Below are 16,277 nucleotides of genomic sequence, written 5' to 3'. Positions count from 1 at the left end.
GGGATGTAAACATAGAAAGTAGATCTGTAATTTATGCTTATAATTATAACTTAGGTTGTAGTTTTCTGTTTCAGAGTCTATTGAACTCTTGGTATCTTTTTTTTTCACAAGCGTACATTTAACGCTGGGATTCAAATAAAATCCCGCAATCTCTAAGTCAAATTAAGGAAGTTCGCTTGTCATGTTTTGGATTTTTTGTCAGATCTTCGGAATCCTCTGGTGTTATCCATTATTTTGACCCTATTTAGTTTTTACAAATCTTTAACAAGTATAATGATAAGCCATCTAACATTTTAGTTATGTTTTAATAGTTAGTGAAAACTTAAACTTGTCAATGATATGAAAAGTAAAGAGATTTCGAAAATGAACGCATTGACTTATATATATATATATATTTGCTCTTTTGATTTTTTTATTAATTAAATCCCCTATCAATATTAAAAAATATATATATATATTAAACTGAGAAGCGAACTCCCTTAAAGTTGTCCTTTCGTTTTTGATGTGTTTTGTCATTTGATTTTGCCATGTGATTAGGGACTTTCCGATTTGATTATCCTCTGAGTTAGTATTTATTGTGATTTTACTTTTTAAGTAGCACGATTACAATCTAGTTTGTTGTTTGATTGCTGTATAATTGTCTCCCAACAATTCTTTTTTTCATCTCTTATTCATGTAAATTAAACGTTAATTCTGTTCTGGTTATCAAATAATTGAAATAATATTTAAGATGGAGTAGAGATAGAATATACATTCCTTGACTTTATTTTACACCAGGGCCATAACATAATAATCTGTTCACTAAATTTGACTGTTTCACGAGTTTCAATCAACTGCTCGAGCTTGTTCTTTCAAACAAACTATAGTTCAAAGAAAATAATACAGAATTTGATGTAAAGTTCACAAATTAAATAAAAATATTGATGGTGCTAATTAAAACTATGTATATTTTATAACTTTTATTTATATGTTTTGCAATAAAATTTTGAAATAAAATAAATGATTAGGAGTATCATTTCTGAGGCAGATTTATCTCAAAATCAAAATGATATGATAAAATTAAGACCGACACTTAAAAAACTTAAAAGATACAAAATAAGAAGCGAAGATACAAAACATATTAAAGAAAACTGAAGACTGAACAACAAGAACAAAACCAAATTGTCAGGTGTCTGGAAAAGTTAGCAGATCCGGTTCTTCAAAGGTCAGGTGACCGGAAAGGTTAGTAGATCCGGTTCTGCGGAAGGGCCAGTAGATCATGCTCGACATTTTGATCTACCAATGGACAAATAAAAACATTGCCATGGAAAGGCAAAGTGTGTTTTTTTAAAAATTAAAAAGAAACAAAAAACGACAAAAAAAAACCACAGAAAGAACATGGTACCAAATAATTACCGAAAATCAACAAAACGATCTACAAAAAGCTTAAACAACTAAAATTAAAAAAAAAGCATAACGAACAATATAAAACCCCGAGGATCATCTCAATTGGTATGGAAATGTCGGCAGATCCAACTCCACATGGTAACCCGGGGACCATCTCAATTGGTCTGGGAAAGGCGGCAGATCTAGCTCCACATGGTAACCCGAGGATAACATGGATAATGTCAAGTACTCTGGAAAATGAGGCAGATTCAGCTCCACATGGTAACCAAAGAATAACATGGATAATCCCAGATGCAGCAATCTCAAAGTAAAATTAAGTACTGCGATTGAAATCTTTTTTGGGAAATCGTGTTTGATTGCGGTATAATTTTCTCCCAATAAGTCTTTTTTCATGTTTTACTCATGTAAAGTTAATTCTGTTCTAGTTATTAAATACTTGAAATAATATTTATGATGGAGTAGATTTATGATAAACATTCATTGACTTTATTTTACACCAGGGCCATAACACAATATTCTTTAATCTGTACACTATGGCAATGACATAATATTCCCCAATCTGTACAATACATTTGACTCTTTCACGAGTGTAAATCAACTGATTGAGGTTGATCTTTCAAACAAACAATAGTTCAAAGGAAAGAAACAGAATTTGATGTAAAGTCCATGAATTAAATAAAGAAATTGATGGTGTTAATCAAAAGTATTTATATTTTATAACTTTTATTTAAATGTTTTGCAATCAGGTGTTGAAAAAAGGTAAATGACTATGAGTATCATTTCAGAAGCAGATTTATGTTAAAAGAAAAAATGAAAAGAATTTAAACCCACACTTAAAAAACTTAAAAGATACAAAATAAGAAGCGAAGATACAAATCATATTAAAGAAAACTGGAGACTGAGCAACAAGAACACAACCAAAAGGTCAGGTGTGTGGAAAGGTTAAAAGATCAGGTTCTTCAAAGGTCAGGTGCCCGGAAAGGTTAAAAGATCCGGTTCTTCGGAAGGACCAGTAGATCATGCTTGACATTTGGATCTACCAATGGATCAATTAAAATATAGCCATGGAAAGACAATTTTTTGGGGGTGAGTGGGGAGGGAGGGGGAGGGGGGTTAAAAATAAAAAAAGAAACAACATGAGACTAAAAAATTTGGTGACTATGTTGAACGCATTTATCACATCGAGCTAGATATAAAGGATACAACAGATACAGTTAAATCGGCCTCATATCTTGACTTACATCTAGAAATTGACAATGAGGGTCGGTTGAAAACAAAACTTTACGACAAAAGAGACGATTTCAAAAGTCCAATTATGAACTTTCCATTTCTAAGTAGCAACAGTCCAGCAGCATCTGCATACGGTGTATATATCTCCCAATTAATACGATATTCCCGTGCACGCATTTCCAACATGATTTTCTTGAAAGAGGGTTGCTGCTCAAAAGGAAGCTATTAAACCAAGAGTTCCAAATGGTGAAGTTAAAATCCTCACTTCGTAAATTTTACGGACGCCATCACGAGTTGGTTGACTGTTTCACAAATGATATGGGATATGTCCATTCATTTTTGATGCGTTTTGTTATTTGATTTTGCCATGTGATTATGGACTTTCCGAATTGATTTTCCTCTGAGTTCAGTATTTTTGTGATTTTACTTTTTCCTTACGTCGTAACTACAACCCCCTTCCCTTTCATGAATGTGACCTACCGAATTAGACTATTTCCCGGATTTGTAATCACATAAGCAACACGACGAGTGCCACATGTGGAGCAGATTCTGCTTACCCTTCCGGAGCACCTGAGATCACCCCCAGTTTTAAGTGGGATTCCTGTTGCTTATTCTTTAGTTTTCAATGTTGTGTCATGTGTACTATTGTTGTCGTTTTGTCTTTTTCATTTTTAGCCATGGCGTTGTCAGTTTATTTTCAATTTGACTGTCCCTCTTGTATCTTTTGCCCCTCTCTTGTATTTACATCATCCGGACTATTTAAAATATATTACATAGTCAAATGCAGTTAGATCAGATAGATGGGGCAGTGGATCTGTCTGGATCTCCCTAGTGGCATAAATGATTCCTCTGTCTCCTTCATCTGCATCTACAGAAGAAAATGTATACTAGTTTGTATTCTGTATCTCGTACGTAGTATGCGGAAGCTCCGTCTCTTGTTCGTTCTCCAGTACAGACGAACGTCCGCAATACACCATCAAATCCATCCCCTCAGAATTCATCTGATACGAGGTCGCTGGGAATGGGGTGATACAGCTGCGTTTAGTCCAGGATATAAATAACTCTCCTCAAACAACCGATTTGCAACACTTTACGACTATGGAAATGGAAATTAAAAGTGTTGTGCCCCACAAAAATCACAATTTTTGGGTTAGCGAAATGCATTCGTCCTTCTATTACAAAACGAAAAATAAAATTGAATTGCCAACGTCTTAAAGTATTGCAGAGTTTTACACGAACTGTTTTTAAATTGTGGGACATACACATAAATACTTCTAATGTTTTAATAGAGAGAACTGTACAAATGGGGCACAAATTTGTTTTAGCATCTAAAGACATAATGGACCAGATATCACCAAATATTCCTAGTATATATCTTCATTATTTAAAACGAATACAAGATCGGATACGACAAAGGAAGGTGTGAGGCGAAGAGGGGTGTTGTCAAAACAAATACCCAGCATATCATCTCCCATCACAAGAGTAAACAATCTGAATATATCTCTACTTATATCGACACTATACGGAAGATGATATTATCAAAATGCTGGACTTTTAGATCGGCAATACATTTGATGAGATTGGAGGATTATTATTTTAATAGACAGGCGGTATTTCAATTGGTATTAATTGTGCGCCCCAAACCCCAACCTCCTAACTAGTCGGTTTGTTTTGGTACTCGTATAAACCAGAAATCATTCAGAACCTTCTAAAAGACTAAAAGAATAAGCACCTTTCGATTTATCTAATTTAACTTTCAGATATATTGATCATGTCCTATCATTTCATAACCCATATTTCAGTCAATACTTAAATCTGATATATCCCATTCAACTAGAAATTAAGGATTCTACTGATACAAGAAGGACTTCTTCATACCATATATTTTCCTCAGTATTGACACAGACTTCACACTAAAATCTATGACAAACGGGACGATATTGCAACAGGCCAAGTATGACAAATTTTAGGAGCCTGTGGATATTTAAGGTCATGGATCATGATTTAGTGCTACATTAGAAGTTTTAAAATGATCTTCTACGTATTCTTCTTTTATGTAGTTTTCAGTGAAGGAATAGGAGCTATTTTAAAGAAATCTTTTGTCTCTTATGCACACATATTCCTGATTTTTTTTTAATTAGGTAATCTGTCTAGTAATAACAACTTTGATGAATATTTTTTCTAATTATAGAACATCCAACACTAAGACTAATGTACCATATTATAATCATGATGCTTAGTCAATTAAAGGATCTACCACTACCCTTGGAAACACTTTAGGAAGATCAGAGTACCAACATTCTAAAAATAACGTAGACAAATAAGTTCGATCCATCTGAATAGACAGTCGAAAAATCTGAATAATTTGCCTTGATTTCAGCATAATGTTAAATAAAAATATGTTTTTCGTCCTCAGTTATATTGTATTTACGGAGATCATAAAAACTATTGACACTTGACCAAACCGGAACCATTACATTAACATTTACCCTATGTCTAACATTAACAAAAACACAATCTTAACCTTTCAACACTAACACTACACTCAACGGTTAATGCGATATCCGTAACTGCAGTTACATATACTCAAAGATGGCAGACGATGTTTCTGGTCGAAATTTCTGTTGTCAATTCTGTATTAATTATGCATTATTCGTTGGTTTTTCGTGTCCTTTAATTTGTTAACGTATTCCTTAGTTTGAAATTGAATTCTATAGTTTTTTCTTCGTAGATCAACCGCTAAAGACAAATAATCAGTCCAAATAATCAGCGATGATATGGGTAAGTGTGTAAACTGATATTCGTAACTGTAGGTTGCATTTCTGTAAATATTGACAATGCAATTTCCCATAGGAACTTCTTTTACGGCTAAAACTGTACCACTTTTACTATTAAGTTTTGAAAAAAATCTTATCCTAGAATTGAAAGTTCATATGCACTACAATTTTTTTTGAAAGGTCAAAATATAGGCCTGTGCGGCATGACAATTGTAAGTTTTGTTGAGATATTTATGTATTTCTAGCTTGTATTTTGTATGCAGTGGTGACAAAAAAAGCAGATTTAGGTGTTACGGCTTACTTTTGAGTTATCGACAGGACACAAACATCCCATAAATAATATTCAGGAAGGATCGATGAGTATTAGCGAAGAGTAAATATAAGCTCTTAATAACAATTAAACTTACATATATGCAAATTTTATGAATTAATTTTGTATTCAGGACTTAAAGTAAACTATGCATACTGTAAACTGTGAAATTATGCTGAGTCATTATATCTAAGGCCCAGAATTCTATCAATCTTCATGAAATATTTATAAAATTTCATATTTGCGTTGAGTTCTTTAAAATCTGTGAGATAAAGCAAATTTGGTTAAATTCTGAATGCTCTCTTTTTTTCATCCTACATTTCGTCCATTTTGCAAATATACTGAAAGACTTTAGAAACGCAACACTAGATTATTCTTTTTAATTCTCATGTTCAAATATGCAATAATTAATAACCAAACTTATGAACAGAAACAGAAAAAAAAATGCCAGTTCGAAAGTTGAATTGATTACGTCATTTTCAATGTTTAAATATTGTGGTATATACTGAAACCCTGGTTTTCTCCTTACCAATGAACTTGTCACCGTCAAAAGCAATGACTGGCTGTAACAGAGGCCAAAATGATTGTCAGAAAGGTCAACCCATTCTGTTCGGCACGTTTTGGGTTCTGATTTGCACAATCTAACTTTGCTGTTGTTCCACCAATTACAATGGGTTTTGGCAATTATGCGGTTAAAACTTTAAGACTTTAAATGTTTTTCTGCAGTCGATTCTTTGGCACTTAAGTTAAAGGGAAACATTAATGGCATACATCTGTCTAAAATGACATTCATCAATTTGATTAGCAGTTTACTTTTCGACCGTAGACCTGTTTCGCAAATGACGTTGCGTAATCAAATTCTATAGACGTTGCATTGTAACTACATGTTTATCTGGTCATTGATGGTCTTAAACAAATCCCGTTTAACGGTATCATTGTTGGAAGGACAGTAAAACTAGTTTCAGATGTCAAATTGTCTGGTTGAAGCACGTTCGTGTTTTCCTGTTTGCAGTATTCTAATGAGTTTTTTTATTCCTCAGTCTTGGCAATATGGAGATGCAATATTTTTTTAACTGATTAAAGTTAGGCCAAGGATTTAAAGAACTGTTTCGCAAAGAAAACAAATGAAAAAATTTTGTATTGGTTCGAAATTTTGCTTTCTGAAATCTGTGCAATCTCAATAGTCCAGTATGATCAATAACCACAGGGAAGTCAGGCGTTGATTTTTTTCGAAAAAAAAAAAGAAGTATGATAAGCATGAATAGTAGTTGTATGAGGATCAAACATGATTTGGTAAATAAACCCTACAAAATGAGGGTTGCGTTTTTAAAGTCAGTCAGTATATATATATATTGCATATTCAGGATGAGAACAAATAAACAATGTATACGTCAACATTATTTGTATCCTACGTTTATTTATGAACCAGACAAGTTTTTTTTTAATTTTGTAGATGTATCCTTATATATAATATAATGATTTATTTGCAAAATATACACATATATGTCAAGCAAACACAAGTATAAACATGCATAATACAAAACTACAAACATAATCATAAAAAACATAGTTATAATGGTAATGTACCCTTTGATGGACACCAGCCTCAATTTCGCAATTCTAAAGATTGCTTTATAAAGTCACCAACTTCTGTCAAAGCTCAGATTCAGGATTTAAAAGTTATCGTAGCTGTAAAAGGGGTTGATAATTTGTATAAACAGGGTAAAACTTTTTCGATTTTTTAAATATGAAAGTTATTGTGTAATAAAATTCATTTTTAGACAGCTGTTTACTAATTTAACCTTCAAAGATGGTTTATAAGAACATTAAGATTATATTTTACATGTTTTATTTGCTATTTTCTGTTCGATACTCCGTATTTTCATAGCTAGACCGGTCATCGGTCAAGAAATTAACGTTATGTTAACAAACACTTTTTTCTACACGAAATTTTACCAAAATACTAGATGAAAGACATACAATTTTCATTGGATTTATTTAAGCGATTGCAATTATACTTTTAGCCAAATTGTGGGGAAATATGTTACTCCCCCCCCCACCTTTTTTGCAATATTTTTTAACAAATAGATGCAGATTGTTTCCATGGATACACCCAAAAACAAATTATATTTTGCCATTTTACTGGATATAAGTTTATGTAAGATTCTGATTCCATACATATGCATATACATGACACAAACAGTAAGCTTAATATTGAAAGAAAGCAGTGAAAAGGGGGTGGTAAAATTTATGAGGGCAAAGGAGTAGGTCCGGTAATTTCATGCTCATCTGACGAGAGATTTTGACGACTTTTTAAACACTTAAGTGTCTATTTCATTTGGATCAATTAGTTTATGTGAACGATTTTAACTGATTTAATAATTAAAAACGATCCGATTCAAGCTCAAGTATGAAAAATCTACCAAATATGCCGAAAAAATGTCATTTTTTCATATGTTTTTTGTCAAAAATGAAAGTGGCCCCATCCGTGTTCATCCTCGACCTTTATATATGTTATGTATTATCATAAAATACAACTAATTACATTTCAATATTAAGGATCGACACGAATGCGACCACTTTCGTTTTAAACGAAATTCAAAACCGTTTAAAATTTAACTAAAATGCTAAAACTGTGAAGATTTCAGCAATTTAGTATGAATTTATGGTGCTAGTACCCGATATATGTGCATTATATTGTCAAAAAAGCCCATATTTATGTAGCAGAAGCATTCTTGTGTTCAATAAATAACTTAAAGTTAACATTTTAACGATTTTGTAAAACTGCTATATTTTGGGGCCAAAAGGGGTCTTACTGAACCTTCTCCTTTTAATATCTTTTCCTAACTGTTTATAACTCCCTTAAAAATAAGTAATCTCTTATAAAGTTGAGTTTAATTTACAATTTTACAAAAAAATGGTATTCATCATCAAGTTTATTACAAAGTTTAGTTAACCTTTGACTCTCGGTACATTTTAATATCTACCTATTTCAATTTCTAGGTTATGGTCACTAACCCTTAATTTTGGAATTCATTATCTGGTTTTAAAATTTGATTCTTTCAATAAATAATTCTCAATTTTTATCTCAGATTTTATTCGACTGTATAGAAATAATTTTGAACTGGCTGTTAGTGACGAAAGTTTATTTAGGACTTTTTTAAATTTTGTATAAAGTTCATGAGGGTCGTAATTAGGATACCTCCATGACGAATAACGGATACAATTCGTGCCAAATGATGTTAACGGTAATTTTTGGTGTATGACGACAAAAAGTACACTTTCTTTTACATGTTTTAGACGATAAAAAATGACTGGTTTTGACGAATCACGTTAAATATTTTCCAAAAACGACGGTGACGAAAATAATTTGAGACATCTGACGATTCACGATAAAGATATTTGACATTACTACTCTCCTTCATGTGATACCAGTTTTAACTTCATCTTAAAGGAATGTACCTGTCCTAAGTCAGGAATCTGATGTACAGTAGTTGTCGTTTGTTTATGTAATTTATACGTGTTTCTCGTTTCTGGTTCTTTTATATAGATTAGACCGTTGTTTTTCCCGTTTGTATGGTTTACACTAGTAATTTAGGGACCCTTTATAGCATGTTGTTCGGTGTGAGCCAAGGCTCCGTGTCGAAAGCCGTACATTGACCTATAATGGTTAACTTTTATAAATGGTTATTTGGATGGAGAGTTGTCTTATTGGCAGTCATACCACATCTTCCTATATCTATACTTTATTCTATTGTATGAGTTATCATAATTTGCAAAATCTTCAGCAATTAATTGGGTCTTTTTAAATATATTTGGAGGAAATGTTTACCCACTATGAAAACCATCATTATGCAGTGACGTATTTGATTTAAAGGTTACTTTTAACAGAGGATTATATTATTAGTATAAAATCTGCAAAAATATAAATTGACTTGTGCTTTAATAAATAAAGCCATAGAAATTTGCTCCGTTATGTTTTCGCTGAAATAGAACATGCAGTTTCCCTAAGCCCTAGGACAGATTTAAAATATTTATTATGAATCATTTTATAGCAAGATTTGTCTTCTAAAGACAATGAATCACAAACAGATTATGTTATATACATTAAGTGTCACCAATTTAGTTTTTAATCCAAATTCAATCCTAGAAAAATTAGCCTGAACCGACCTCCAGTCGATCAATGACTCTGTAATAAGGAGTCCCAAAAGGTGCATTCATGCTTAAATTCACATTTTTGTTCTGCATATATTTAGAACATATTGAAGATGCTGTTTATTCATATTTCAAGAAATGGATGATCGTAACATATTTTACCTACTCCTATTTAACGATGACGTTTCCGTAGATATACTTTTTTCCAGTAAATGCGTCATCTGTTGATATAAACTGTGTTCGTTTTGAGAATATTTAAATAAATTTACCTATTTGAAAGATGTACATGTCAAAAAAAAAAAAAAAATACAACGTTTTAGTCAAGAAGAAAACTTGAAAGAATAACGATGTTCTTTATGTTAAAAAGATACAATTTAGGTACTCCGTGCAAATTGGGTTATGTAACATTAACTTCACAAACAGATCCGAGTCCAAATTAACTCATTGTCTGAAAGAAATATTTATGTTAATTTATGTTTCACGTCAAAAAGAAACACTTTATCGTCTGTATCATTACAAACAAGAAGAATATTTTCTTTTTTGTCAAAATAAATTCCGACGGGACTATCCAACCCATCTGATTCAGTAAGAAGTTCTCTATGATGTTTACCATCATCAGATACAACTACTACAGTGTGTGTCTTCTCATTAGTCACAAACACATTCCCCTCATTATCTGTTGTCACACGAGTTAAATCTTGAAATTTATCATTTTTAAACTCCCACATTAGTTTACCATCTAACGAGCAGCAGTATATTGATGCATTGCCTATACAGACCAACCTGTCTCTGTCTACTGTAATGTCGTAGATATCGTCTGAAGGTGCCGGTATAGTACGTATTACTTTACCTGTCAGGTCTATCACATGTATTATTCTCGTATTAATAACAACGTACAGGTTATTATCATTATATGATATTCCGCCGTAGGAATGACTGGTGTTGATTGTACTGGTGATAGAACGTGTAGATATATTTATTATCAGCATGGTTCTGTCATAAATACAGGAAACTGCTACAGTATTACTATCTATCACTTTTATATACAAAGGTTTATAGGACAGAGGAATGTGATGGATATCAGTACCGTCTACATGGCAAATAATAAGTCGGTCATTATGACAGTCAGTAAACACTAATGTATTGCCTGTTTTGATACAACTTGAAATGACCAGATATTCATAATCTGACTTTTGTTGATTAAACTGTTGACGTAAACTGACAGAAACAGGAAGGTTGTATTTGACAGGTGTTTGAGCCTGGGTGAATAATTCTTCTGTGGTTGTGTTTTCTGAAAGAGAAAAAAAACATAAAAAAATACCTGAAAACAATGGATTGAATGTTGTAATATAAAGGAGCAGAAATATAAATTCCAATACAAGCACAAATCATACAAACACAAAATTCAATATGGAATGGTGCAATATTGATAAAGTTATTAATACTGATATAAAATATCATAGGGGAGGAAACATCCAAACAGGTGTATATAACAATGAAATATATATATAACAAGTAAAATGATTCAATTCAAGTATTCAACAATTTGAACTTCTTTTTCTTTGAGTATGACAGTTGTTATCCATTCGTTTGCTGTGTTTGAGCTTTTGATTTTGAATTTTCCTCAGAGTTCAGTATTTTTGTAGTTTTACCTTTTTGTAACGTATCTCTTCATTAAGGGCAAACGATACAGTTACAGGGAAGGTAATTACGTTGCTAACGTAAAATGTTATTTTTGCGACGTCAAAAAATGCTAACTAGGAAGGAGCATGGGTAATGATTTTTTGAGGATTGATTACATTTTCATCGGTTACTTATTATTTTTCAGTTTTATTTTTGCTTTTGCACATTATCCTGGACTTTGTGTTACAGAATATTCCTTTCATCCGGTTTAAGGAATAGTTATTTATTTTCAGCTCTTACCAGACTAAGATTTTCTTTTTTAAAATCCTCTTGTCCCACCCTACCGAATCTGTACCAAATTCAAGGAGTGTGTTAATGAAAGAGTTTGAAAACAAAAGAGAATTGTGTTGAGTATATTCATGTATAGGACAGACTTATGCAGACGTTATTTGTTTGGTGCTATCTATCTATGTCATGTTGTCAATGATTTATAGGCTTATTTTGTCCTTCTTGTCCTCAAGTGTTTGGTTTTAGGGTTACTTATAAATTTATCGTCTTTTCCGTTTCTTTTTCTCGGAAATCATAGAACTAACTAATAAAAAAAACATTAGATTATGGAAAAACTTAGTTTCAATGAATAAAAGTAGAAACAAACAATATATATTGGATAGATTGAGTTATATATTGTTGGTTGCTTAACGTCCAGTGACAAATATTTCATGCATGTTCAGGACGAAATCATTAGACAATGAACAAAATAAGTAGGTCCCGTGAAAGAGGTCAACCGGGATAAAGGTCGGGAAAACTGTAGACTGCCAAAAGAAAATGAGGGTATATTAGGAAAGGGCATGTAATTTGCCTTGAAACAGGCCACTTACGGGTTCAAAGAGTTGTTACAATTATTCTTAACTTACAGACAACGTGGCACCTTTCTACACATGGCATCGGATTTAGCATCCCTGTCCTGACCAGACTTGCCTGAACATTCCGCACAGTCAAACAGACGCCCACGTTAACACAAGTTGTATTGGCACTGGCAAAAAGTTGTCATTATAAATAAAAAATTACAGTACTATGCAACTTAGCACAGAAAAAATCGGTTACGCTCAGTTATGGCAATGAGCACGCTTTTCAAGAGCATCCAATCACCGGATAAAGTAAAAATCGGCACAGATATCAATATATCGGTCTGAAAAAGGGGGAGGGGGTTGTTGCAATTGGTATACGGTGGATATGCGGGATGTGTATGTGTATATTATTGCGTTGCGTTGTGTACTGTACTTTGATCGTAAGCTTAACTAAGATGTTAACGAGTTATGTGCCATAGGGCCAATAAATTAACCTAAGCAATATCTGAAATATGCCACAAGGCGAGGTTTTATATCAATACAATTCCATTTATTCTATGTCTATTTAAAATACATAGATTTCTCAGAAACAATACAGTCATGCCACCAAAATCTTCTAAAACACGCGGGTTTGGTGGTAGGGGTTGATGTAGAGGCAGAGGGAGCTCTGATAGTAACGAATACTGATCAAGCAGAGATTTCGGACCGACCAATCCAAACTTAAATTAAAAACCAATTGTTCAAAGAACAATTGAAGGTCTTTCCACAAGTAAAGATCTATTTTATTATCAAAATATTAAGAATCCATCTAAAATGTCAGTTCATATGGCTTTATAATGTATAAATATGAATTTAAAGCAAAGGTCAAAATCTAGAACGTGTAAATTACCTATGACCTTGACTTCAATTTCAAGGTCATAAACCAAGGATCTCAAAGCAAAAGACCCTAGGTCTTTATTATATATGGTTAATGAGTTATATAACTTTACGCATAATTCTAAATGTAAGATGGGCGAAAACTCCTATTTATTGTTTACCCACCCTGTCAACCAAAATTTATAAGTAACGGCATGTCGTAACTAACAATTTAGTGAAAATAAGATGTTGATATGCTATAAGGTTTTGAAAATAAGTAAAAATAAGCCAAAATAAAAATTTAGAATATGACCTTGACCTTTGACCTTGACCTTATTTTTATTTTTTTTGGGACCAAGGATCTCAAATCAAAAGACCCTAGGTCTCTATTACTAATGGTTTACCAGTTAGAAATGCATTTCACTTATATCAAATACATAAGGGGGAATAACTGTCATATGGAGTCTCCGGATAGCTCCGGTCGAAACTAAACTAATAGTCCTGAAGATGTAACGAGCAATTTTATAAAATAAATTTGTCGTAATCTTTTACCGTTGCGAAGGAGTAGTGGCCACAAGAAAAACAGTGTTTGGGAAGATAACTCTTACAACGAAAAGTATTTTGTTACGCGTTTTTAAAGCGTATAAACTCTACGATATCATATTCCAAATATCTAAGCGACATCTTTTGAAACATCAACAATACGCAAGAAAAAATTTAGGCGAAAGAAAAAAAAAATAATAATCAGAACAAAATCAATAGGTCTTTCCACGGAAAGGTGGAAAGACCTAATTACAACCTTTTGCTGGTCCATTAAGCTCAAATGACGATATTTTAGTGAACGATAGCAGAGATGATACAGATGTGTCAATAGATATTATATAGGAAGATGTTACAAGTAACAATTTATAAAAGTAAACCATTATAGGCCAAGGAACGGCCTTCAACAGTGAGCCGTGGCACACACCGAACAGTAAGCTATAAAGGGCCCAAAAATTACTAGTGTAAACCATTCAAACGGGAAAACCAACGGTCTAATCTATATAAACGAGAAGCATGGTTGAACTGTTAAAGAAAATGGACAAGAACTACATACAAAAAAACAAAACCTGGATATATATAATATACGCAGTGGCTATTTGTCCAGCTAGCCAGACGAATAGTACCAGGGTTATTTATCCGGCCATTGCAATTCACATGTCATATCATGTGCGTTCGGAAGTGCGTGTAATATTATCTTCAGTAACACCAGGGGGCCGCGTGTAATCCGATCACTGATTTTCAATTTTAAGATCATGGTTGTAAACAGCAATATCAATATTTGTGACAAAGTTTGCAGTTTTTCGGAATTTGAAAATGGAATACGATTGTTTGAACGTCAAAGAATGAAATAATCTTATAAAAGGGACTCAAAAATAATTGAAATCTCAAGGAAAATTGGAAATAAAAGTTAATTGATTGGAGAACTATAGTTTTACAAATTTATTCGACTTACTACAGCTGTTTAAATGATGCATGGAAACGACTTTTTAATCAAGAGGACTTGAGAAAGGCCTTTGCAATAGCATGTCTAACTTAATAAGATTTAATTATATTCCATGAATCTTGCATGTAGCCCTTGAAGCTCGAAGCGAGATTAGGAAAGAAAAGGGGTGGGGTTGTGGTTTAAAAAAAAGTTGATATAGGATTATAAAAAGCCACGGTTGGGTAATGACATATAAAAAAATGTATTTGGGTGTTTTTTTTTCTGTCCAAGCTGTTGTGTTTAAATTTTGATTTAGGAAATGAATGATATAGCAAATATTTGTATTGTCCAATAATTTATTCACAGCCAATTTATACTTTTGCTTTTAGTGTTTCAAATATCGTATAATGCATATGTCAGACTATCTTCTTTTCAGACTGTGAGTTGACCTCTATATATATCTTTGTTAATGTGTTTGTGTCCTGGACTAAACGTCTCATTTCATATTCACCGAGTCTGGATCTCTTTTTAAAAATGAGAGAAGGGTTATTGATGTAAGTCAACCAGTTTGGGATTATATTTGAGCATGTATCAAATCAAATTCAAAACTTGAAGAATCAATCACAGTCAAATTAAAGGAAAGAACGTCGTCTTTAATTATGATCATGATGATTGGAGTAAACTATTGGTACCAGCATTTACCTCTTTTATTTCAAACTTCAAACTTACTGTGTGCATGTACTATGATGATATTACGTAAGTATTTCTGTATTGGCCTTGTTACTGGTCTGAAGCTTGTTGTATAGTCCATTATTAAGTGCAAGTCTGCCTAAGAATCAGGCAGTGGTGAAAACATGACAAAAAACCCACCCAATTTGAATATGATTTCAGTTCATAATATGTAGTTATGCACAAAAATAACATTCATTTCCATGTTCTGTTTTGGTAATAGAAGATACAAGTTGGTTGAAATGCACTAAAAATTAACAAATAAGGGGAGATAACTCTGTAATTTGCTATCATTCTAACCAATTTTCTAACCAAGTTATTTGATATTACCAGACACACACAAACGAAAGACTTATACTTTTTACATCAGGATGATAGTTAGTATTAAATAGCATGATTAGCTTGGTGGTTTTTTTTTCTAATCATGTTTTAATTTTTACCTAAATTGCCTGATTCTTACAAAGACTGGCACTTAATTAACTACACTGGTATTGGACTTAATGACTTATGATGAAAACTGCCTATACAATATCAATGAATTTTATGTGTAAACTCGGCCAATATAGAATAAATCGGCCAGTATAGTTTTTTTTTCTATATTGGCCGAGTTGACACAAGTGCAGGATTTCGGAACGTCTGTGATTTTACATCGAAAGTCACGATAAACACAAACTGAAAGTAAACAGTTGTTTTGAAGACGCAGTTGTCATTTAATAGTTATCTTAAACAGGCTGGAAATGTCAGTATGGCATACATTTCAGGCGAAAGACGGTCACATTCATTTAAAAGGTATTTTGAAAGCAGACGATAGAACTATTTCAGGTTTGGAGAACGAGTAGATTACCACAAAGTTCATTTCTTGACGACCAATTTCACAATTGTACACATCGATTTTAAAT

General features: G+C 32.6%; 1 protein-coding gene across 1 annotated transcript in view; it reads right to left on the bottom strand.

Moving 5' to 3' along the window:
* Nucleotides 1-10,319: 10,319 nt before the first annotated feature.
* LOC139500095 (uncharacterized) overlaps nt 10,320-16,277 on the bottom strand; it is a 31,311-nt gene continuing 25,353 nt past the window's right edge. The window contains exon 7 of the mRNA XM_071288833.1: nt 10,320-11,149. Coding sequence (XP_071144934.1) covers nt 10,320-11,149 — 830 coding nt within the window. The remainder of the gene's footprint in view (nt 11,150-16,277) is intronic.

Source organism: Mytilus edulis, chromosome 13 (assembly GCF_963676685.1).
Source record: "Mytilus edulis chromosome 13, xbMytEdul2.2, whole genome shotgun sequence".
Lineage (NCBI taxonomy): Eukaryota > Metazoa > Mollusca > Bivalvia > Mytilida > Mytilidae > Mytilus > Mytilus edulis.
This window is presented reverse-complemented; position numbering and strand designations above follow the sequence as displayed.